The 25,924-nt window shown below is 38.3% G+C and overlaps 1 protein-coding gene across 1 annotated transcript; it reads right to left on the minus strand.

The window, feature by feature from the left end:
- Nucleotides 1-8,539: 8,539 nt before the first annotated feature.
- On the minus strand, nt 8,540-9,870 carry LOC133335707 (proteasomal ubiquitin receptor ADRM1 homolog). Its single transcript, XM_061544011.1, has 3 exons — nt 9,685-9,870; nt 9,294-9,622; nt 8,540-9,215 (listed from the first exon to the last, which is right to left on the minus strand). The coding sequence occupies exons 1-3, from the start codon at nt 9,868-9,870 to the stop codon at nt 8,540-8,542; spliced, it is 1,191 nt and encodes a 396-aa protein (XP_061399995.1).
- Between the last annotated feature and the right edge of the window lie 16,054 nt (nt 9,871-25,924).

Consider the following 25,924-nt stretch of genomic DNA (forward strand, 5'->3'; position numbering starts at 1 on the left):
TATACAACTACAAAAAACCAAAGAATTTGGTTAAAACCCCGTTCAAGAACCCCAAAATATCGATAATTGGCGGTACACTTATATGGCGACTACCTGAAAAAATTGACCTATATTTATAATTTTTAGTGGAGAGATTTGCTGCCCAATGAATACTCAAAGTACTAAATTTCAGCGAATTCGGTTGAAAAACGAGCTCAAGAACCCCAAAATACCGAAAATTGGGGGACACCCTTATATGGGAGCTATGCCTAAACGTGGACCGATACGATGCGTTTACGATACGGAACAACCAGAGTCTTAATCGACCAACGACTGTCTCATCATCAAGCATTAAGGCTGCTACAACAACTCCAGCAAATAGATGTGGCCGTTGAATTTGTGGCTGATATTTTCATATTCCTCGTATTTAAACTATCACAATCGATAGTCATTTTAAAAAGTCCCCACAGATATCTACGATATATAGGTTGGGAACCTATAAATCTATAGGTTGGGAACCTATAAATCTATAGAACATTTTGTGATAAACTAGGCGGTTTATGAGGAAGAGCTGGAAACAATTGAGCATATACTCTGAAGATGTACATCGCGAAATAACAGAAGACATCGACTTTTTTGCAATATGAACATTCTCCGGAATAGACCCCAAAAAGCTATTTAGCTTTGACAAAATATCTCCAGATGATTCAGATGCTAAGCAAATGGTGGCTGTACAGCCTGAATTTCTAATGGATAGGAATCCACCTCCTAGACATGTTAGGAAAGATCTTCACGATCTAGAGAGTGGGAAGTACAAACAGGGGTGAATTGCATTCAACTTTTCTATGGAAAGATCTCCTCATGTCCCTCTGGCGGGTTATTTTCTATAGAAAACTCTCCTCCAGCCCCTCTGAAGTGTAATTTTCTGTAGAAAATCTTCTCAGGTTCCTCTGTAGAAAAATCTTCTCAGGTCACTCTGAGGAGTCTTTTTCTGTAGAAAAGTCTCCTCAGGTCACTCTGAGGAGTCTTTTTCTGTAGAAAAATCTCTTCAGGACCTTCTAAGGTGTATTTTTCTATAGAAGGTCCTTATGAGGTTTCTTTTTCTATAAAAAAAAATCTCAAGTCCCTCTAAGGTGTGTTTTCTATAGAAACATCTCAAGTTCTCGAAATGCACCCGCCACCGATAGAAGCAGAAACCAACTAGAAGGGTTTTGACAAAACTGAAAGCAGGGAGTTATGGCGGTCAAAATTCTAATTGGACTCCAATAAGGCATACCATCAGTATGACGTGTCATAATGGTCCACAAGATCACTACACTTCTTCAATTATCCCGCCAAACCCACTTGCAGAACCAGATTGCATACACAGCAGTGCACAATTTCCACACAGGTTAGGTTATATTAACATCAGTACGTTTTGTGCCTGGGGACATCTTTTGGGTCTTGGTGCACTTTTTACCTAAAATCGAACGATAATTCCGTACACTGTGCCAAATTTCGTGCAAAGCGAAGGATATATAAGGACTTTGGTACACCATCTCGTTTCCTTTTGCATTTTACAAACATGTGCACAAAGACATAATACCCTGTACCACAGTGTGGTGAAGGGTATAAAAAGTCATATTTAAAAACTCATTTCCAGACATCTAAAATAGATTTGTATATTGAGGCTGGCTGTTTTTATGTCACCTATACGGAGTACTACTATTTTCGTATATAGAGACTTGTTTTTAGTCGACCATAAAGACATTTTTCCTAACGTCTAAAAAGGCTCCTTTTCAGACCTGTATAGAGACGCCTTCATAGTCGTTTATAGAGACCAGTTCGAATCGTCTATAGAGACCACTTCACATCGTCTATAGAGATTTGGCTATGATCTCCTTTTCAATCGTCTATAAAGAATGCTTTTAACTAGTTTCCTAGTTTTTAGCACTCTTTGAAGACTCTTCTTTGGACGTCTATAGAGGCTCCTTTTCATTCGTCTATAAAGGCTACTCTTAAGCGGTATATAGGGATTCCTTTACATACGTCTATAGATAGAGTTTCACTGTCGTTTATAGAGCCTAGTTTCCAGAATTCTGTAGCGATTCTTTTTATGGCTCCTCTTCAGTCATATGCATACACTTTATAGAAAACTTTTCACTTGTCTATACAGAGACCTTTTTCACTCATCTTCTCATTTAGACTCCCATTTAGTAGCATATAGACTCTTTTTCAGTGTCTATGGAGACACTTTTTCCGCCTACAGTAAGGCGACCAGATTTTGAAAATGAAAATAGATTACAAAAAGAAAAATGTATAGTTTTCTAAATATATAAACTGAGTTAAAAGTCGTTAATTACGATCAATTTTTTTGTCCTAAGCGAATAGTCTTGGGATCTTTTTATATGTGGAACATAGCAAATGTCGTCTATGTTTTCCAAGTATATTTTCCAAAATGAAAAGCTGGGTTTTTTATATTTGGGACATCTAGAAACATAGAACCCAAAATATCAAATTGCAGCTAATTCGGTTGCAATACGTGTCCATATTTCACTGAAATTTATTAATTTATTTTAGTTTAGAAAAATAAGTATTGATCGAGGTATTAAAAATATAGATGACAAAGATACACCACTGATTATAGTATAGATGACAGATAGAGGACCTAAATTTTATGGATGACAGCCAGTTAAAATATATGATTGTCCTCTAAAAAAGAAGACGTATGGTCACCTTACCTACTCCTCCTTTTAGTCATCCATAGAGCCTCCGTTTTCAGTTGTCCATAAGTACTCCCTAGTCTACCTTATTCTTTTGTTTCACAAGTTTTCTTTGCTGGCTGACTTTTTATCTACTGGCTGATAAATTAAATTTCAAAGCTGCACTCAATCACTTAGAGAAAACCTAAATGATTAATGGTGGGGTTTCTAATCAGTTTTATTAACTCTTGTACTCTATACTATACTATATACTCTATATATAGAGGATATAACCACATAACCACACAAATATTAAAAAACTCTGTTTTTACCCTACAACTAATTACATAAATCCTATTGATGCTGACTGCGTGCCAGCATGACTGGTCAAAACCGTGCAACCAACCAGACAGCCATGAACAACATAAACACACATTGTGTGCGGTGTTCTCAACATTGAAACACACAACACAGTTCATGTTTCAAATGAATGCAGGCAGGCAGCATGTGCATGGATGATGTGTGTGTGTTTTTTTTTTCTTCTGTTAGCAGGTTTACAGGGTCGGTCAGTCGCTTGATGGCAAGAAATAATTAAAATTCAAAACACAAACACATGCATAAAAAACACAATTATTTTTTGGGGAGTTGTGTTTTTGGTACGTATTGTACATTTGGACTGTCGATATATAATGAAAGTCAAATGTTACTTAAATTGGCTTAAAGCCAATAAATACAATGATAGCAAACAACAAAAACAGAGTCATACCAATTTTTTTCTCCAAAAATTAGTAAAAAAAATGGAAGAAGAAGCAGTAGCATGGAAGCAGCTGGCTTCTCTTTTTTGTTAATTACATAAAAAACAATAACAAGAAATAATTAAATATTCAAAACACAAACACATGCATAAAACGCAACACAATTATTTTTTGGGGAGTTGTGTTTTTTTTTGGGGGACACATACAGCCACCATTTGGCGTGGCTTAAAAAATGCCAACCACACTTGAAAGAGAAATTTTGAAAAAACCATGCTCGAACAAAGCAAGTCTTTTGTGTCGTTTGCATTTTTTGTTGGTTTGTTTGGCTTGGCCTTTTTCTTTTTTTCAGATGAAAACCTCGTTTTGGAGCATCATTGGCCTCTCAATTCCTTTTTTTATACATTTTTTAAAGGTTATCTTTTGTTCCTTCCATCCGTTTTTGTTTTACACACTCCTCAACAAACAACATATTTATTTTGTAATACTTTACTACGCACCTTTTTGTTTTCCTTTTTGGTATTTATTTTATTTTCGGTTTTAGTATTTTCTTGCTTTAATTCCACACTGCTTGCTGCTGCAGCTTTCACACCACCGATATTTTTTCAATATTGTTTTGTTGCTGTCTTTTATTTACTGATGGAGGTTGGTTGCTTGATTTTTTGCTTTTCGTAAATTTCGTTTTGAGTTTTCTTGTTCTTTTCAGAGTTTGTTGCGTTGTCACTTTTTCGTTTCTTTTTTAGCTCTCGTTTTTTTAATTTAATCCAACTCTCTCTTTTACAATTCAAAAAACATCAGCAACAACAACAATAATGTTAATAATGGCTGGCTCTCTCTGAAAGTGTTGGTGTTGTTTGCTTTGCGGAGAATTTGCACAACGAATGCACACACACACACACTATACGACAAACAGACTGACATACACGATTGCCAACGGCTGAAGAAATTGATTTTTCTTTTTAAAATTCGACTTCTTTTGCTTGGAAATTATTTGGAAAATCAAGAATTTCCCAAAAGTAGTTAAGGCGAAAAATATCTGCAAATAAAATATAGATTAAAACAATTTAATTTAAATATTTATTTCTTGCAAAAAAGCCATTTTCTTTACTTGCTCGCTCGTCTCGCTCTCTTACCTTTTTGCTTTCGCTTCGCTCGCTGGCTGTTGGCTGGCTTACCGAAACAAATTGCAGTTTTTTGCCGTCGTCGTCTGCCGTTTAACGAATTGGAAATCTTTTCGTTTTTTCTTCTTTAAAATCTATAGATTTCTAGTTTTTGCATGCATTTCCAGCAAGATCATTAATTATTTCAATAAATATACACGTTTTTGCTTGCCAAATATTGCTTTAAAACGAGATTTTATTGGAAATTATCACAATTTGATGTTCACCCAAAAAAACCTCTGCACACACAGCCTATGTTTTAGGGATACTTAGATCGAGGTTTGTCGTTATCGTGAAGAATGATAATAATCGATTTTTGCATCTATCAAAAAGGTTGCACGAGGTGCTAGGCTCATTAGTGATGCCATATTTACATAGTCCCAATACTTGCGGCAAGTCTTTGTTACCTGGATAAGAATTCATAAATTGTTAGACGGTGTTTGCATATGGTGTACGGTCCCATTCCTTCTATTTTAATAGAAAGTGAATTTTCACAATCCTCCCTAGATACCAATTTTTTTCTCATTAAAGGAATTACGCAATGCAAGAAAAAGATAATAATCGTTTGGTGCCAAGTCCGGACTGTATGGCGCTTGCGCTTTAAAACTTCCCAACCAAGCTACTGAAGTTTCTGGCGAGTCACTGTAGATGTGTGTGGCCTAGGGTTGTCCTGGTGGAACACGACACCTCTGCATTTGGCCAATCCTGGCCGTTTCTGGTCAATTGCTATCTTCAAACGGTCCTGTTGTTGACAGTAGAGATCAGAATTTAGCGTTTGGCCGTATGGAAGCATCTCATAATAAATAATCCCCTTCCAGTTATCCATTTCTCATCCGCAGTTACCATCCGTTTATCTCATTCCGTTTGGCCAAGGCTTCGCAGATGGAAATTCGATCCTATCCTCCTATCATCGTATTTTTTTCTGTTAGCTGGCACCCAAACATCGAGCTCCTGGGCGATGCCGGTCAACTTCCATAATTTCTACGATTTTATCGACATTTTCGACGACGATGGATGTATTTTTCCCCAACCGAATATATTTGACCAGTTCCCGTACAGCAAGAATCTACTATTTTTTTAAATTTTTGTCGATATCATAAAGGAAAAATTTTTATCGTAAAAAAACTAGGAGATTCTTGCACTACGGGAACAGACCATTTTTCTCAACTTATTTATGATCGGAAGGTTCAATCCACAGGAAAAATATGTTCCTTGAGAATCCAATTCCTTTCGTAAATTTATGATTTGGCTGTATATTACATGTCTAGTCTGTTCCCGTACTGCAAGAATCTACGATTTTTTACTGCGATAACGCTTTTTTCCTCGTTTTACAAATGTCCGCCCGTCCGTCTGTCTTTCTAGCCGGCTGGTGCGCACGATAACCCTCGAAGGGAGTAACCGATTTAATCCAAACTGTGCATATCTTAATATTTCTTCCAAATTTAGTTCAAGTTCGAAGATGGGGAATATCTGTCCACTCCTTCTGGTACCTCCTCTACAAAATGTTCAAAATTGTGGAAAAAAATAATCTTATAATATCATGCGAACGAAATATCCGATTTGAACCAAACTTTGTACAACCTCTTATCTTTGCCAAGCCTAGGTCAAGTCCGAATTTGGGACCCATTGGTCTACTCCATCTGCTACCTCCCCCACAAATGTTCAAAATTGTCAATATTTATAAAGCAAGCGAATGGAATGTCCGATGTGAAACAAACTTTGCACAACTTATTATCATTACCAAACCCAGATCAAGTCCGAAGGTGGCACCCATTGGTCCGCTCCTTCTGGTACCTCATTGGATTTATAAACATTTTCAATATTTATAAATCCAATATCAGGTGAATGGAATGTCCGATTTGAACCAAACTTTGCACAACCTATTATTACCAAGCCCAGATCAAGTCCGAAGATAGCACCCATTGGTCCCCTCTTTCTGGTACCTCCCCCAAAAAGCGTCAATATGTTATAAGCTTGTAAATTCCATTTTAAGCGAATAAAATAACCGATTTAATCAACATTAAATCCGAAACATAGTTTATATAAAGCGAATAAAATAAACCTGTGTGTAATTTCGTAAACCTCCGCAAATTATAGGCTGAGGGTATTTATAGGTCGGCAACACCAACTTACACTCTGTTTAAGTTTTGATACGATTAATTGCAAATTTAAAGCATTTTGGCAGCTCGGATGAAAACAACTGGTCCTATCGTTCGATCTTGGAATTGGAACATGAGTTCCAATTAAGTAAGATACGATACGTAAGATAAGCAGGGCTCCTTATAGCCGATCATAAATCAATTTTTTTACCTATTAATTCGATTACAATCAACCAGAAGTTATTTTAGGCTGAATAAAATATGAACGTGCCTATATTCGCACTTTGGACATACAAACTCCTAATCTTGATTGGAAATTATGAATTTTGATAGAATCTTAAGTGATTATATTTCCCCTTACCACCACGACTTTGAGGATTCTAAAATATTAATAAGTTACAAAGTGTCCCGGGCAGACGGGTTTCCTCTTCTATGCAGATGGTTCGACGATGGCAGATGTGCGGGAGTTTTTCGTATTGAATTTCAAATATTCATAAATCTTCAACTTCTTGATTTATTAATTCGAAATCAAGCAACCAGATGTAATTTTAGACTGAAGGAGATTCGGCGATCTTTGAGCACTTTGAACATCCTAATCTTGACTGGAAATTATGAATTTTATTTTTATAGAATCTAAAGAGTTTATATTTCCCATTATCTCGTCTTTGAGGATTTTAAAACAGTAGTCCCTGGCGGACGGGCTTCCCCTTCTAGACAGTCTCTTTATATTAGCAGATGGTTCGAAGATGGAAAATGGCACAGATGCAATAATAAGAAAATCCTACGAAAATTGTATCATTTTTCAAGCAAACATTTTAGCAATTATGAAATCAGCAAAATTAGTCAAGAAGCTATGTAATAGTAACTCAGGACCGGTGATTATATATGTCGATAGTTAAGAGGCCCTAAAGCAATCGAGACATGGACTACAAACTCTAGAGTTGTTCATAATTGTAATGCAACTTTACGATTGGTTTGACTTTGTTGGGTTCCAGGGCATAAGGACATAAAGGAAATTAAATAGCTCCTTCACTTTCGTGTATAGAGACTATTTTTCAGTCGTCTATAGATAATTATTTGCAGTTGTTTATAAAAACTCATTTCAGTCTTTTATAGACTCCTTTTCAGTATTTTATAGACTCCTCTTCAGTCGTCTATAGAGACTCCTTTTCAGTCGTCTATAGATAATCCTGTTTAGTCGTATATAAGGACTCTTTTTCAGTCGTCTATAAAGACTCCTTTTATGCCGTCTATAAATACACCTTTCCAGTCGTCGATAAAGACTCATTTTCAGTCGTTTATTGAGAATCCTTTACAGTCGTCTATAAGGACTTATTTTCAGTCGTTTATAGACTCCTTTTTGTCGTATATAAAGACTCCTTTTAATTCGTTCAAGGAGACTCCTTATCAGTCGTATATTAAGACTCCTTTCTGTCGTCTATTGCGACGCATTTTCAGTCGTATTTCGAGGCTCATTTCCAATCGTCTTAAGACTCCTTTCAGTCTTTGCATTATACTAAATACTTTTTATACCTTTCAGTCTTCTATAAAAACTCCTTTTTGGTTTTATTTATATGAACATATATATGTATGTGTTTATTTGTTTTTATAAGACAAAATGATTAATTGATTCAATTGCATGGTGGTATGCTATTATATATAATAAATTTTATGTGAGTGTTTTTGTTTGCTTTTTTTCTCAGTCTCAGATGGAAAGAGATTTACAATTAACAAGTTCGTTTTTTTCTGAAGCAATAAGGATAAGGGGCGGGGGAACCATATTCCCATTGACAAAGAAAATCAAGAGTTAACTAAAAAAACATATGAATATAATATAAACGCAAGCATTTTATTTGTAAAGCTGCTAACTATTCTTTTTTCTCAGCTGCTTGATCTGCGGGTTCGTCTTTCTTAACCTCTGCCGCCTCCTTGCCCTTGGAACTGGTGGGCGAAGACATTGTGGCACCGGCGGGCAGGGCTTTTTCCAAAGCTTTTACAAAATCTTCCAAATTGCCAGAATATGCTGCAGCCACAGCCTCGGGTGTCAATTCAAACTGTGACACAACGGGACCCAGCTGAGCCGATTGCAAGGCATTGGAAAACAACGACAATGCTTGCTGGAATTGTGGTGAGGCAATTGTGTCTTTAATTTGCTGCTTCTTATTCTCATCAGCATCCTCAGATTCGGGCAGGTGAACCGACAAGGTGTTGACACGTTCCGGATCCGATATCAATTCATTGATGGCCTCAGAACCAGCCAAAGCCGATGTTAGATCAATGTTAAGGGAACGACCAGCGCCAGCTTCGGGTGAAAGATTTGATAAGAAGGATTGGAATGCATTGGTGGGTGTTACAGCAGAATTTGAAGATTTCTTACCACCAGTGGCGGCACCACCATCCGAGGTGCTGCCTGTGCCAGAGCTGCTGCTCTTGTTGCCTTTAGCTTTGGGGGCTGAGGGAGTGCGGGGAGCCGAAGAGTTCTCGGGTGTAACAAGACCAGCGGCACTGGAGCTGCTATTGCGATTTGATGATGGTGTACGAGTGCTGTCCGAGGAGCGACTAAAAAGGGGAAAATCAATTAAATTTTTTCAATTAATAGAAAGTCACACAAGAAATACTCACTTCATGGAACCCAGTAAAGAACTCAGACCACCCATTTGACCAACACCACCAAACAATTGCATCAACTGTTGTTGCGACATATTGTTCAGCATATACTGCAAATCACCACCATCTTGGCCACCACCACGCGAAGCCGATGGTGGATTATTCATCAATTCATTGACACGACGGCAATGCTCCTCATCCTTATCAGTTTTGGGTTCCTGCATCCAGAAGAACATGCGCCTAGAGCTGGACTTGAATTTCAAGACATACACACGACCGGTTTTGCATTGTTCGACGCGTTTGAATTCAAAATCATCGGGGAATACAATTAAATCATCTTCGACCTATTAATACACAAATAAATGCATTATTTTCGAATAATACTTATGGGGAAAATATAAATCACCTTTCCTGTGGTACGATCCTTCCAGCAGAAATGCATTAAACCATCTTCACTTTGTGTTAAATACACCAAACCTTTGCGTGTATCGGGATGCACCATTTTACCAATTAAATTCATTCTTCCGGCACGAAACTCAACCAGATTTGAACCATTGGACGAACCACTTCCAAGACTTTGACGACCAAACATTTTTACAGTACTCTGTTTTTTTCGATTTCTATAAAAAACTATTATTTAAAATCATTTAGTAATATTTTTTGGATTTTTTTTAAATAGAAGTCAATTTGTACCTTGAAATATGTGAAATCACTGATTTTCCTTGCAAATTGAATGACGAGCAAAATTTTTCTGTCATTAAACCACCAATCGAGTAATCATTTGGTGTCATTGTTTAAATGGGTAACCAGTTATGGGTAAGTAACAACAAAGGTAGTGCCTTAAATGAAAGCGTCTGGCGATTGTCAAAAATATTAAGGGTGATGATAAAATTACATTTCTGTCAATTCAATGAGGTTAACGACAAAAGGGCATGGTACAATTATATAAGGTAACAGCAAATCCCAGCTGATTTGATTCCGACGTGATACTAGTGTCAATATGAATTTGACAAATTATGTTTTTAAAAATCACCCAACAGGAAAATTGGGAACGCATACAATTTGAAATTGTTCTTTATTAAATATGCTCCCGTATTCAATTTACTCAATCTGCCTGCTGGGAAAGTTTCAGGAAGCAAATCTTTCTTCAAGAAATAACTCGCTATTCCCGGCATTTTCATATGTGTTACACATATATGTGGCAATGGCTCAATTATAGGAAAGATGTGGAAGCGATAGAAATATAACTTTGAAAGATTTTCATTCATGTTTTTCAATTTTTATTTTGAGGATTCGAAAATATTTCATTTTCAAAATAAAAATAATTTGATGATAATTTGTTTGTTTGTTTACATTTTTCTGTCAAATGAGTTGACACTAGTAGAACTTACAACAACAAATTTCCATGTGGTTGTTGTATCGTTTTTTGTACAACAACACTTGCTGTTACCTTCTATTATTATACCATGACAAAAGGGAAATATTCAAATATGGGACAAGAGGAGCCTTTAAAGATGAATAAGGAAATATTTGTAGAAGAAAATACGTTACCGTAGGCAGCTAAAAATGAGTCCCTATAGGCGACTGAAAAGCATTCTATAAAGGCGACAGAAAATGAGTCTTTATAGACAACTGAAAAGGAGTCTCTAAAATGAGTATTTATAGACGACGAAAAAAGATTATCAAATAAGGGCAGTAACAGAGTATCTATGGCAAATGAAAGGAAGTCGTTTTGGACAATTTGGACCAATTTGATCCGAAAAACAAATAAATTCTCAATTTCGTCCGATGGTTGACCTTCAGTCCATTTTCATGTTAATAATTTAGGATAATACGGTTTGAATCTGATCTTGTTCCCTTTTTACGTACATTTTGTTCCCAAGTTTTGTTCAAGCGGCTTCATTGACTCTGTAGAACTGAAAAGCAATTTCAATAGACGACTGAAAATGTATCTCTTTTGAAGACTGAAAAAAGGCATCTCTCTTGGCAACTGAAAACGAGAGCCTATTAAAGAAGGAAAGGAAGTTTTTATAGATGACTGAAAAGAAGTCTTTATACACAACGGAAAGAAAGTCTACATCCGAAAATTATATACATTTTAAATTTGGTCCGATAGTTTGCAATTTCGGATTCTGATTTTGGTCCCTACTTTTCCAAACATAAACCGTAGAACTGAAAAGCAATTTCTGTAGACGACTAATAAGGTGTCTTCATAGACGACTGAAATTTATTGGCGCCCAAATGGACATCTTCACAAACGATTAAAATAAAAATGAAATATAGTAAAAATTATCACTTCTAGAGGGCATGTAGAACTATTGCCGATGTCAGTTGTACAGGACCATATTCTTTTTATGAAATTTTGCATGACCAAATCGCAAAGTGACTGTCGTATATATTTTTATATCGACGCTGGGATGTTGTCATAGAATTTATATTTTTAGGTTCTCTTGGGACTTCGGGGGTCGTACGATGGAGCTCATTATGTTCATTGGTCACTACCGTCGTCTCTGTTGGGAAGAATGGTCTTACACCGAAGCTAGCGGCGGCAGTATTGACGATTCTACGGAAATTTCTCTCAGCTACCCGAGGATCTAAAGGAATGGGCAGATTTCTGAAGGTGTGAATGGTAAAGTCTGAAACCACGGCATTGATTGAGCCGAGTGAAATTACGTCTTGCCAGTTTACGACTTTTATCGGGTCACTATAGAGATGCCTGGCTAACTGTGGCAGATTCATCTTATCCTCGTGTGGGCATCCTCATTAACCGTGCAAAATGTTGAGCTATCAATTTGCTCAGCCAGTGATGTACCCTCTGCTCATTACCTAGAATGGAATGACATAAATCATGGTGGGCATAGAAATCCACTAGTATCATTACCTAGCTTGTACATTCTTAAAGCAGACTGATATTCGGTAAATCTACTCTAGCTCAAGGGAAATAGGACTGTAGTTGACAGAATGGTGTAAAAAGAATACATGTCACCCATCTCCTGGGTCGTACACAACTACAACTCAAAAACTCCACAATTCCACTGATGCTGAACAGCAATAAGTGGTGCTAATGTTGCGTGTTTTGCTGTTGAAGAGACTGCGGGGGCGTCTCGTATACCAACGATTCCTGACATAGGTTAGGAAGGTACGGTTGTTAGTAACAATCGTCCACTCAGAGACTAATGTCCATTGTGATCATCCTTTTTACATGCAAAGAGAAAGAGAAGAGAGTGAAAAGCAAGAAAAATACAGTGAGAGAATGAGAGCGGAGAGATCGTTATTTTAGCCATGTCAGATTTTTAACAAAGCCTAGGATCTGGTTGGGGTCTATTTTAGAGAAGAATTCTATTTATGTCTTCTGTCAATCAGCGATGGACATTTACAGAGGATAATATCAATTGTTTCTCGCTCTTCTTCGTATTCACATAGAAGACAGTAATCCTCTCCGCCGGATATGTTTCTAATTCCCTACAGTAAAAGCCTGTTCCAGTGCCTTCCTCCATCTTTGACCCGTCTGTAAAGAATGACAGACCTGGCAAAGGTAAGGAGCCGCTAGTCCAGGATTCCCTACTAGGAAACACTACTTTGATGCCATTAAAGATTCTGTGTTAGGGAACATAGTCACTAATGTGACTATGATGTCACAACCTGGCGTTATGTTTATGATACTAGCGTGAACATAGTTCATCGATTTCCAGGCATCCGTTTCCCGGAGCCTCAGAGCACATCTGGGCGATTGGAATTTAATCAGAATGTCCAATGGTTGGAGATTCAAGATCGCATTCAAGGCTGTCTGTGGTGTACTTCTTAGCGCTCCGGTGATCAGGATTGAAGCCGACTAAATTTAATTTTGTCAGCAGTATCTTTTTGTTGACCCCCTGCCACCAAACAAGGCAACCATATGTAAGAATGGAGAGAACGATCTCACATACAGCCAGTATATGATCTCCGGTCTTAGTCCCCAGCTCTTACCTATGGAGTTTTTCCATGAACAGTCCTTTCTTAGAGCGTTCCCCAACATTCCACATTAATTTTCGGTCAAGCATAGTAACGTATGACTCGGCTTCCCAACTTTCGGGATGAAGGTCTCTGTTACCTCTTTCCATAGATATAGTAGACAAGCCCTAAAAAGGTCTTGCAGAGAGGATAATACTCGCTCATCTGCGTGTTGCAGAATGGCGGGTATTATACCACATGGGCCAGGGGATATGTAGGATTGAAAACTATTTATTGCCCATACCAGTTTTGGGTAGCTTATAGTATTTTCTATCAGCTTCTGCTTCTCTCTCGTTCGAACCATAGGCTGATGCGCACACTCCCATCAAGAGTATCACTGCCAGGGTTTGTCCACGTTCCATCACTTCGCCTAATACTACCTATAGATTTTGGATATTTAGATAGTACTCTGCGAAATCTGACCGCTTTGTTGACTCCTTCGATTGACTCACTATAGCAGACCCAAAAATCACCTTCTAGCCTTCTTGATTTCGCTCCTGTACCTATGGAACTGTTCTCTATAAACGTCCCAATCTGTACTGAGTTTTGTCTTACTAGCTCTATTGTATGCTTTCCTTGCAGCCTTCCTAAAAGATGCAAGGTTTCGTGACCATCATACCGGCTGAGATTTTTTTCCCACAGTATGTTAGGGGACATGAAGTCTTATAGCTCTTCAGAAGAGTAACCGTAACATTGTTCACAGCACGATTCCTGAGATACTCTAGCGCAGAATGAATCGACATAACTTTTTTCGCAGTACTCCTGAATCCGGTTTAGTCCAGAGCAACCTCGTCCATTATTTAAATCCATTGCATATCACTGAGATGGACCTATGATGGATGCGGTTGTGACAAACACTACAAAACTGTCTCGTATTGCAACGACGATGATTTCTGAGAGTCGACATAACTCTTTCGCAGTATTCCTGGATTCGGTTTAGTTCAGAGCAACCTTGAACATGGACAAACAGGACTGTTCATGGAAGAACTCCATAGGTAAGAGCTGGGAACTAAGACCGGAGATCATACACTGGCTGTATGTGATATCGTTCTCTCCATTCTTACATATGGTTGCCTTGTTTGGTGACAGGGGGTCAACAAAAAGATACTGCTGACAAAATTAAATTTAGTCGGCTTCAATACTGATCCCTGGACAAACATAACGCACACGTGCATGTATTTATTGAGATAACAGCCTCTGGTTGGAGTCCTTAGAGTTAATCCGGCACATTCTCTACATCCAATGCATCTCGCCGAGATGAATCTATGGTGGATGCGGTTTTGACAAACACTACAGTACTAAGGTTTTTTTCCAATCCCGGTACGGGGTAAGGTTCGGAACAAACATTCCGGGATATAATGCCGCCCCTGGAAAAAAACGCACACGTGTATGTGTTTTCGTTGAGGTGGCAGTCTCTGGTCGGTGTCCTTCTCCGAGTCAATCTGGTACATAGAACCAGCTGCAGTGGGACAGCTCACCACTGTTGTGGCTCCTGATGATAAATCAAATCTTAGTGATGTGGTTGTGGTGGTTGTGCTGATAAGTGACAAACTTCTACCAACAATAACCGATAATATGCAAAACTCTTTTGTAATACAATAATACTCACTAATATCCATTGTCATCTAAAAAGGCCCTGATTCTATTAAACACATCCTATTACTAACCTCGTTCCGTTTTCTTCAGCTTCGTATACATATAAAATCCCATATGTTCAGGGAAAAGCTTCTCTCTTTCATATACACATACAACAAGTACATGCAAACACACACACTTGTGTCTTTTGCCAACTACCGTAAAAGAGCGCGCTTAAATCTGTGTGAGAAAAGAAAATCGAAAGAATAACAGCAGTTTGTCAACATCAAAACAATTAAAAGTCATATACCACCCATTCATCCAGCCTGGCTCGCTGGCTATCCATCCATCCACGATATGGTGTTATCTACCCTTCTGCACCAATACCCATGCAATGATACAGCAACAATAACAAAACTATTTACTGTTGTTTACTGTCTGCACGCAATGACACGCAAAGTAAAGGAGGGAATTGCGAAACTTCAGAGTAGATTTCCAGTGGAATAATAAAAACAAAATATTGTTATGGTGCGTTTGACCCCAGCGGATTGATGGTTTTATTAATATAATTATTATAATTATTTTAAATTATTATTAGTATTATAAAATCGGTTATTACAATTTACATCCTTTGGAAGGAATACAAAATCGCTTCTGATTTTCGGTTCAAATTATATCGTCCATATCGAAATTTATTTCTGATCTTACCGTTATAAAACTTTAGAGAATATTTTCCCACTGAAATGCTTCAGGCGTCTAATCCAAGTCCCTTGCTTTAAGAGGTCCACCTTAAATAAATATCTGCTTAGTTCCGATGCTTTTTACGTATTCTTTTACAATTAGGGTGTATATTGACTCTGATTATTTACTTGTTACAGAACGGTTGTTCCATAAGCCGAGCTTAAAAAAAAATTCCAAGCGCATCGGTCTTGTAAAGCTCGTGGTTCATTCGTCGCCTATATTCACCGCCGACGCAGATCGGCCAGTAGATTTTTCGGAGAATTTTTCTTTCAAATTCATCTGTTGGCCATCATTTATGGCGGTACCAAGGTTTTATTTATGGCGGTACCAAGGTATATAAAATGCTGAACTCCCTCGAAGCTGTAGTTCTCAAGTTCCACAGTCGGTCCGAGTCTATTGGACGTCTTGCGCGTTGATCCATCAGTTGGTCGTCTGGCCATTTACTGCCAGACCCTCTTTGACAGACTCCATATCAATTTGTTCAAAGGCGGATGTTACCGCTAGCAATGTTCGACTCATTATGTCCCCGGCGTAGGCGAGTAACATGTGTTGTTAGGTGAACAGAGTGCCGTTACTGTTCACCTTTGCCTCTCATATGACCTTTTCCAGCAGGATGTTAAAAATGTCACACGACAAACTGTCACCTTGTCTGAATCATCGTTCGGTATTAAAGGGTTCCGATAGGTTCTTTCCGACTCTAACTGCTGACCTTGTGCCGCTTAAAGTTATCCTGCCTAGCCGAATTAATTTTGCAGGAATGATATTCCATTATAAATTTACAATTTCATACAAAGCCAAATTTACATGCCAGTCCTGAATCCTTGGTATGCGTTTCCCTCCTTAATTGCCCAATTAAATTCCCTTTGCTTCAAGAGGCCCCCTTTCAATTAATACCTGTTTAGTTTCGTCACCTTTTACATTTATCTACATATGTACAGACGAGACATCCCATACCCAACCGAATGTATCGCATAGATACATTGTTGTATACAAAACAAAAATTGAAAAAACGGTCTCTCTCTGTATATACAAATATCGGCAAATCAAAATAATGAAACAACAGCAACAACAACAAAAATGAGAAGAAGAATAAAAACTGCATTTGCAGAAATGAGAGTGAGAGTTTTTTTATATGTATACGAAATGGGGTTGCCATGTCCATAATAATGGGACTTAACAGAGGGTTAAGTAAACAAAGGGAATTGTTTGCGGTAATTTTTGTTTGCGAAAACCGGGTAACTTTTCAATTCTCAAGTCGGACAAAAAAGTGAAATGTTTAAAAATAAAAAAAAAACAGAATTCAATAGACAGAAATGGCACTCTGTACACCAAACAACACATGTTACTCGCCTACGCCGATGACATCGATATAATGGGTCGAACATTGCGAGCGGTAACAGCCACCTTTGAAGAAATTGAGAAGGAGTCTGCCAAAGTGAATCTGACAGTAAATGGCAAGAAGACCAAGCTGATGGTATCAACGCGCAAGACGTCCAGTAGACTCGGACCAACTGTAGAACTTGAGAACTACACCTTCGAGGTAGTTAAATATGTTATATACCTTGGAAACGCCATAAATAAAACTTTACTCGTATTGAGCTGCAGCGATTACGGTGGCTAGGCCATGTTGAGCGAATGAATGAGAATGCCCCAGCTCAAAAGAGCATATAAAAGCGAGCCTACTGATGGTTCACGCAGATGGGGAAGGCCACGAATTAGATGGAAAGACCAAGTAAAATACAACCACTCGGAAGATGGTCTTTCAAATTGGAGGAGATGCGCACAAGACCGACGGGCTTGGACATCTTTTTTAAGCTCGACTTATGGAACAACCGTACAACCATGTAAGAAAGAGGGAAGATGACAGCAACAACCGCCTTCTACTGCGAAGGTAGCCATCAGAACATATAAACGCGAGCTCTGCTACACAGTAATGGGAAGTCGTCTAAGTGGACATATGACAGATATTGGGCGAGTCTTCAGTGGCAATTCAGGCAAATAAGAAGGACAATATTGGACACACTCAGAAGGTGTACCTACACGATAGCGATGTTCAAAGATGACGTCCATCTCATGTTTAGTCCACAATATAAACTTATTTTTAGTCTTATATTGACCCACACCTCAATCACTGTCAATCTATTTTTTTCAACTTATTATTAATTCTAACGAATTACTTTTAACCTTGCATAGAAAGTCTTACTTAGTGGTTTATAAAGAAATTTTTCAATCGCCAATAGAATCTTTTTTCCACCTTTATAAAGCTCTTGATCAACCTCACATCAACGGCAATAATCCACTTCATTTATGTCCTATTTGAAAGTGAGTGAACTAATCCTGCGGTGACTTGTTATTATCTCTTCAGTGATTATTATCTCTGTCTTACTCTTAGACAGCAGCAAAGTAGTTCTACGGCGTAAGAACTTAGGCAAGATTGTTTTTGAAATCTTTAGCAATATCTCTTCCGAATTTTGCCAATTGAATAGCAAATAGGAGGTTTCATGGACCCCTCAGTCGTCAGATTGGACGATTGCGATCTTCCTCGAGCAAGCTCGTCAGATATTTCATTTCCATTTATATCACTATGTAGTGGAACCCAACACAATTTAATGTTCTGTCGTGCAGAGCACCTTTACAGCCTAGAAACGCTTTTGAATGTATGGTACACGACTTAAGGTCCGCCTGAATATCGACAAATATAGTCACCGGTACATATGGATGCTACAACATGACCGATATTATGCCATCTCAGGAAATTTGTAGGACTGATAGCCTTTTTATTGGCCATATCAGTTTCGGATACCTTATTGTATATTCTATCAGCTGCTCCTCCTCATCCTTGGTTCAAACCCTATGTAGGAAGTGTGGTAAAAACTCCAGAGTCTTCTTCGATTGATTAACTGAAGCAGACCGAAGTCATATGGTATAACTGTATTTAAAATTAAACAAAATTGTTTCTTACAGTCGTCTATAGGGACTCTGTAGAAAATTCAATTTGAACTCCTTTGCATTTCTAGAAAGACTCCTTTTAAGTCTTTTATAGAGACTCATTTTCCATATCCTATAACGAACCTTCTTAATTTTGATCAATTAAACCAGAGAAGTGGGTTGCGTTGATAAAATATCAAGATTCTCTCTTCCGGAGTTTGTTCACGTTCCATCAGTTCGCTTTATTCTTTTCCTATCGATTTGGAATTAGATATTACTCTTCAAAATCTGGCTGCTTCATTAACTCCTTCAAGTGATTCACTAAAGCCTTTTTATTGGCCATACCAGTCTTGGGTAGCTTATTGTATCTTCTATCAGCTTCTCCTCATTCTTGGTTCGAAACCCATCTCAACGTGGGAAGTGGGTCGATGATACAAGATGAAGAGTCTCTCTTCCGGAGTTTGTTCACTTTCCATCAGTTCGCTTAATATATGGATCTTTATATATTACTCTGGAAAATCTGGCCGCTACATTAACATCTTCCATATCATATTGCGAACCTTCTTAATCTTGATCCATACAACCATAGAAGTGGGTTGCGATGATAAAAAATCAGGAGTCTCTCTCGTCCGGAGTTTGTCCACGTACCATCAGTTCACTTAATAGTCTACCTATCGATTTAGGATCTTTAGTTATTACCTTTAAAAATCTGGCTGATTCATTAACCTCTTCGATTGATTCACTAAAGCATACCCAAAACCCTTTACATTTCTCTATAGAGAACCATTTTCAGGCGTCTGTAGGGTATCCTTTCCAGTCGTCTATGGGGACTTCATTGCAGTCGTCTTTAGAGGCTCTTTTTCATTCGTCTATAGAGACTCCTTTTCAGTCTTTTAGGAATCTGTAGTGACTTATTTTCAGTGGTCTATAGATACTCATATACTCAGTCGCCCATCGAGAATACTTTTCAGTCGTCTATTGAGACTCCTTTTCAGTCGTCTATAGAGACTCCGTTTCAGTCGTCTCTTGAGACTCATATTCTGTCGTCTATAAAGACTACGTTTCTGTCGTCTATAAAGACTTATTTTCAGTGGTCTATAGGGACTCCTTTACAGTCGTCTATAAGGACTCATTTTCAGTCGTCTATCGGGACTCTTTTACAGTCGTCTTTAGAGACTGTTTTTTAGTCGTCTATAGAGACTCCGTTTCTGTCGTCTATAAGGACTTTTTTCTGTCGTCTGTAGGGACTCCTTTCCTATCGTCTATAGAGTATCCTATAGAGAATCCTTTCCGATCGTCTATAGAATATCATTTTCACCACTTAAGGTGACTGCTATAGTCTATAGAGATTCATTTTTTTTTTTTAATTTTGGCCACTTTCCCCACTTACAACAATCCGCGTTATTCCCGTAAACATGAACTGCTTTGGTAACCCTCTCTCCCGAATTGCAATGTCAGAGAGCAAAAAACTCAATGTTATTGTTTTGCAAAGCCTATTGGCTTCGTGTGTTGTGTGTGAGTGTGGCTGTGTGCGGAGAGTATCTGAAACGTGATGGTTGCCGCCGACATTGTTTGTGTGTGGAGCAGAGAGACAGCGGCGGCGACGGCGGCCAAAATGTTTGTTTTTTAGCAAAATGTATTGGACTTTTTCGGTTAAAACGCAATAAACCTTGAAGGAGGCATACGCAAACAACACACAGAAATATTAATAACGGTGTATAATTTGCGCTCGGATCAAATTCATTTTCATACAAATACAATTAATAAAATAAAAATAAAAAATATATTTAATTTAAAAAAAAATAAAATTATTTGCGGTTTAATTGCAAAAAGAAAAAATACTAATTTCATTAATTTAAATACGAGAGAGGGGAAAAGTGTGAGAGAAATCTCCAAGTGGAAAATAATTGTTTTTTTTTTTCTACAAAGTGTTGTGTTTTTGTATTGCAATAATAAATAACAAGTTTACATTAAAAATTAAAAAGAAAATATTTGTGAATAAATTGTTAAAGCCCCCTCTGCTGCTATACATCAAGTGCGTTCGTTCGTACGTGTGTGTGTGCGTTTGTTTGCCTGCGCGTTAGTTTGTATGTGTGTGTGCTTGTATGCAATGTAATTCAAAATAAATATGGCTTAAAAAAATAAATAATTAAATGAATACCGAAAAGTAGCAAAAAAATCATAACAACATCAGTGTGGCAGCAGCGCCAACAGCAACAACAATTTTATCAACACCAAACGACGACGACATCAACAACAGCGACTCATGTACACACGGGTTCGCGGTTTTTACCCATCACAGTGGTTTGAAGAGCTTTCTGTCGTTGTGTGAGTGAGTGTGCGTTTCATTCGCTTTCTGTGTGTATCAATCCGAAAAGAAAGCTTTGCCGTTGATTTATTTTTCTGCAATACGAAGAGTGCAAAAAAACAAATAACAAAACGACAATAACAGAGAGTGAGAGAGAGCAAAGCAAAGCAGACACAGTATACCGCCAAATACATGCATGAGGCATGACATGCATCATCCCAGCCAGTAATTGTCAACAACATTTCTTCTTCTTCTCTGAGTACTGTGTGTGTGTATGTGCATTGTTTTTGTATAATATTTTCTGTTTTTTTATTCTGTTCTGCTCTGCCTTTTGATGCGGTTGATGGTGGGGTAGATGTAGTTTGTTTTGCTGCTGTTATTTTTTTTTTTCTTCTGTTTTGTTAATTTTATTTCAAAATTATACTTGATTACATACATATGTACACAGGGCCTTACGTACATACATACCAACACGTAATGAAATAAAATATCTTTAATAAAGATAAACAACAAAATGTTTTTTTCTTCAAGAATTTCAATTCCAAAGCATTTGTTGAAATTTGTTGAAGAAATGAAATGGCAGGATTGTAGATGAGGGAGGTGGGTGGATGAAGAAGATTGGTTACATGGGAAAGGAGCCTTTCTAGGAAGGCAAATGAGTCTTTATAGGAACGCAAAGGAGTTCAATTTCAATTTTCTATAGAGAATTGAAAACTAGTCTCGAAAGACGACTGAAAAAGGGAGTCTCTGTAGACGACTGAAAAAGGGAGTCTCTGTAGACGACTGAAAAAGGAGTCTTTATAGACGACTCAAAAGGGAGTCTCTATGAACGACTGAAAAAGGAGTCTCTACAGACAACTAAAAAGGATCCTCGATATACGGTCTTAAGGAGCAATTTTGTTCTTACTTAGTTGGCTTATGACAGAACGGTTGTTCCAAAAGCCGAGCTTAAAGAAGATTTCCAGGCGCGTCAGTCTAGTGCGCATCTCATCCAATTTGAAATACCATTTTCCTAGATGTTGTCTTCTACTTGATCTTTCCATCGGATTCGTGGCCTTCCCCTTCTGCGTCAACCATCACTTGGCTCGCTTTTATATGCCTTTTGGGCTTGGGTATCTTCATCCATACCCACAAGATGGCCTAGCCAACGTTGCCGCTGCAGCTAGATCCGTCTGACTATGTCTGAGAATAAATTGTATAGCTCATGGTTCATTCGACGGCATTATTCACCTTCGACGCAGATCGGGCCATAGATCTTCCGGATATTTTTTTCCCTCCAAGAGCTGTCTCATCTGCTTGCGCAAGTACCCAAGCTACAGGTCCAAGTACGGGTAATATCGGCGTCTTGTAGAATGTGAATTTGGTCAGGCGAGAGGTGGCCTTGCTTTTGAGTTGCTTACTCAGACCATATTAGCATCTGTCGGCCAAGAAAATTCTCCTCTGGATTTCAATGTTGATGTTATTAGTTTGGTTTATGGCGGTACCAAGGTATATAAAATCGTTCACTACTTCGAAGCTGTAGTTTTCAAGTTCCACAGTTGGTCCGAGTCTACTGGACGTCTTGCGCGTTTTGTTCAGTTTTAAATAAAATTACACAATAGGGTTCACTTTAGTGAAGAAGAGTATTAAGTGAATTGATGGAACGTGGACAAACTCCGGGCGAGAGAGACTCTTGATCTTTTATCATCATGACCCTCTTTCCTGGTTGTATGGATCAAAATGAAGAGGATTCGTCATATGGTATGAGAAATGAGTTTCTATAGAAAACTTAAAAGGAGTCCTTCTGGGAATGCAAAGGAATTCAATATCAATTGTCTATAGAGTCCCTATGGACGGCTGTAAGAAGCAACTTTTGTTCAGTTATAAATAAAATTACACAATAGGTCTTGGGCCTGCTTTATTGAATAAAATCGATGGAGTTAATGAAGCGGCCAGATTTCGTAGAGTAATATCTAAAGATCCCAAAATGATAGGTAGTATTAAGCGATGGAAACATCCGGAAGAGAGACTCTTCATCTTTTGTCATCGCGACCCACTTACCTGGTTGTATGGATCAAAATGATGATGTGCGACATACAAGTTGGCATATGGTTCAAACCAAAGAGGAGGGGAAACCGATAGAAAATACGATACGCTACCCAAAACTTGTGTGGACAATAAATAGCTTTCAGCCCTACAAATTCCCTGGGCCAGATGGCATAATACCGAACATGTGGCTACATGCAGATGGTCGTGTGTTTTTTTTTTTTTTTTTTGACTTATCAGATTTTTATCGTACATACCAAGTCTATGGAAAATGAATATCTAAAGATCCCAAATCGATGGGAAGTATTAAGCAAACTGTTGGACAAACTCCTGACGAGAGACTCGATCTTTTATCATTGCGACTCATTAACTGATTGTATGGATGGATGGTATAATACCGGTCATGTTGTAGCATACAAATGATCGTGTATTGGTCACCACACTACAGGGGATTTTTAGGGTTTGTTTGATTTTATCGTAAATACCAAGTCTATGGAAAATGGTAATTGTGACCTTCGTCCCGAAAGTCGGAAGCCGAGTCGGTTACACATTGTTTTTTCCCCCGATATTAAAGGCGGCTTCAATAATGTGAAGCTGAAAGCTATCCATTCTGCTCACGAATATACTGGCGTCTTCTCACTGCTAAGAGAATGGATTGATCGAATGCTGGAAAGTAGAATTATCAATTCATCTATTGGAGAGAGTTCCGTAAGGAATTCTGTCAGCAGAGGAACCCAGGAGAGTTCTCCCTCCTCTACTGGTGATAAATGAGTTACTGGTGAAATTCGACCATCTTAAGATTAACGTCGTAGCCAATGCGGATGATGTAGTCATGTTAGTCAACGGCCACAAGCTAACGTGGAAAAGGAATATCGAGGAGAGCACTAAGAAAGTCGTAACAGCATTTTACTCTTGCAAGGGCCCCATTGATAAGATTTGGGGACTAAAACCCGAAATCGGTGTGTTTGCATTACTGCTTGTCAAAATGTGTAGCATACCGCGATTAGCGTCAATCCTGCCTTGCTGACTTGAATGTTTTTCTTTTTTTAATTTCCAAACATTTCAGTTAAATTCCACGCGGTGAGGTGTGCGCTGAAACTGCATGAAATAGAAACGTGTAGATCGTCGCACTTTGGCCCCGCAAATATCTTGAACACTATTTCAAATTGTGACTTTTTAGATAGGAACACTTACATCAGTGACTATGTTCCCTCCCATAATGACTTTGATGACATTAGAGTAAATATTCCTAGCAGGGAATCCTGGACAAGGGTCTCCTTACCTCTGGCTGGCCTATGTGTTATATTACTGCAAATATTCGCAACCACTGATGCATTCCAAAATCATCACTCAAAAGTGGGCGTTATTTATGCATTTTTTTGTACAACATATTGCTTGTTATTCAATGCCCGAAGCAGACGCTTCAGAGACAGCGGCGAGTCAATAAACTGAAAACATATAAAACCAAACCCAACAAAAATTGTAACCATTCCAAAAGCCCTTCATCCATCCCTCCAACCCTTGTAGCATGGGCTTTGTCTAAATGCTTTATGATAACTTTAAAGCCTTTTAGCAAAAAAATAACAGTCAATGAATTAAAACTACTACCAACTAACCAGTCAATATACTCACGAGCGGATCTCCACACATCACTGTCATCAGCAATAACAATCGGCATTATCATCGTCATCACCATCATCCTCATCATGAATAACGTAAAAAGGGATTATGTATTTTGTGAACATGGATGGACATATTGATGATAGGCAAGCCGATCGAATGACAAATGGACTAAGTCGAAAAGGAATTAATATGCACCATAATAAAAATTTTGTTGGAAAAAATAAAGTGGGATAAGAGATAAATTTAGTTGAGATTTTTAATCTGGTCACGTTCGAATTATATTCAAATCATTCATTAGGCATCCTGTCCTATTTGAAGTATCGCGATAGCAGACATAAATTTCCAGTCTCTCAGGGAATTAGAAACACCATCAATTTTAACAAGATCTGCAAATCCCAACACGACTACACCAAAAGCAAATCTGTGGATACTGCCTTGGTCGAACACATTGAGAAGAATATGAAAAAATTCGGTTACATATTGGCTGCGTTCCTCGATATTAAAGGAACCTTCAATAATGTGAAGATGGAAGCTATCCATTCCATTTTCTGGCGACTATCTCCAGTAGACTCGGACCAAATGTGGAACTTGAGAACTGCAGCTTCGAGGTATACATAAGTTTTAAAATTCCGAGGAGAATAGTGTTGGCCAACATAATCAATTCAGAAATAAGGCCACCTCTCGCCAAACCAAACTCACACTCTACAATACGCTGATACTACTACCCGTGCTGGTGTATGGATTTGAAGCATGGGTACTTGGGCAAGCATGGGAGGCAGCTCTTGAAGTGTTTGAAAGAAAAATTCTCCGGAAGATCTATGGGCCGATCTGCGTCGACGGTGAATATCGCCATCGAATGAACTATTTTTTCTCGGACATCAACATAGTCAGACGTATCGAGCTGCAGCGACTATGCTGGCTAGGTCATACACGACTGAATAAGGATTCTTTTAGAACACTGAATAAACAGTCTTATAGACGACTGGAAAAAGAGTCTCATAGACGACGGAAAAAGGTGTCAAATAGACAACTGAAAAAGGAGTTCTATAGACGACAGAATGATGAGTCCTATAGAAGACAGAATGGGGAGTTTATATTCGTCTTGTATTCAAAGCTCATGTTATTAGTTTTGTTTATGGCGGTACCGAGGTATATAAAATCGTTCACTACCTTGAAGCTGTAGTTTTCAAGTTTTTTTTTTCAGGATCTGGCGCAGAGTGAAATACTGGTCAATGGTAGATTTGCCAGTCCTGAAGCCGCATTGATGTGGTCAAATAATGTCGTTGACCGACGCTGGATAGCACTTTATATGTGGTGGGAATTAGACTTATTCCTCTATAGTTAGCACATATTGTATTGCCACCTTTTTTGTACACGGGGCACCGGATGCTGAGATATCAATCATTGGACATGCATTCCTCTAGCCAAATTGTACAAATGAGCTGGTGCATGCTCC

Source organism: Musca vetustissima, unplaced genomic scaffold (assembly GCF_032173495.1).
Source record: "Musca vetustissima isolate MV318-11 ecotype Yass unplaced genomic scaffold, APGP_CSIRO_Mvet_v1 utg7906, whole genome shotgun sequence".
In the NCBI taxonomy this organism is placed as follows: Eukaryota; Metazoa; Arthropoda; class Insecta; order Diptera; family Muscidae; genus Musca; species Musca vetustissima.

What these genes read in the sequence shown, in the direction of transcription:
- LOC133335707 (XM_061544011.1), bottom strand. Translation starts at nt 9,870, where the DNA reads ATGTTTGGTCGTCAAAGTCTTGGAAGTGGTTCGTCCAATGGTTCAAAT. An exon ending in AGGATCGTACCACAGGAAAG is followed by an intron (nt 9,623 to 9,684) that starts GTGATTTATATT and finishes GTGTATTAATAG; the next exon opens with GTCGAAGATGATTTAATTGT. An exon ending in TCTTTACTGGGTTCCATGAA is followed by an intron (nt 9,216 to 9,293) that starts GTGAGTATTTCT and finishes CTCCTCGGACAG; the next exon opens with CACTCGTACACCATCATCAA.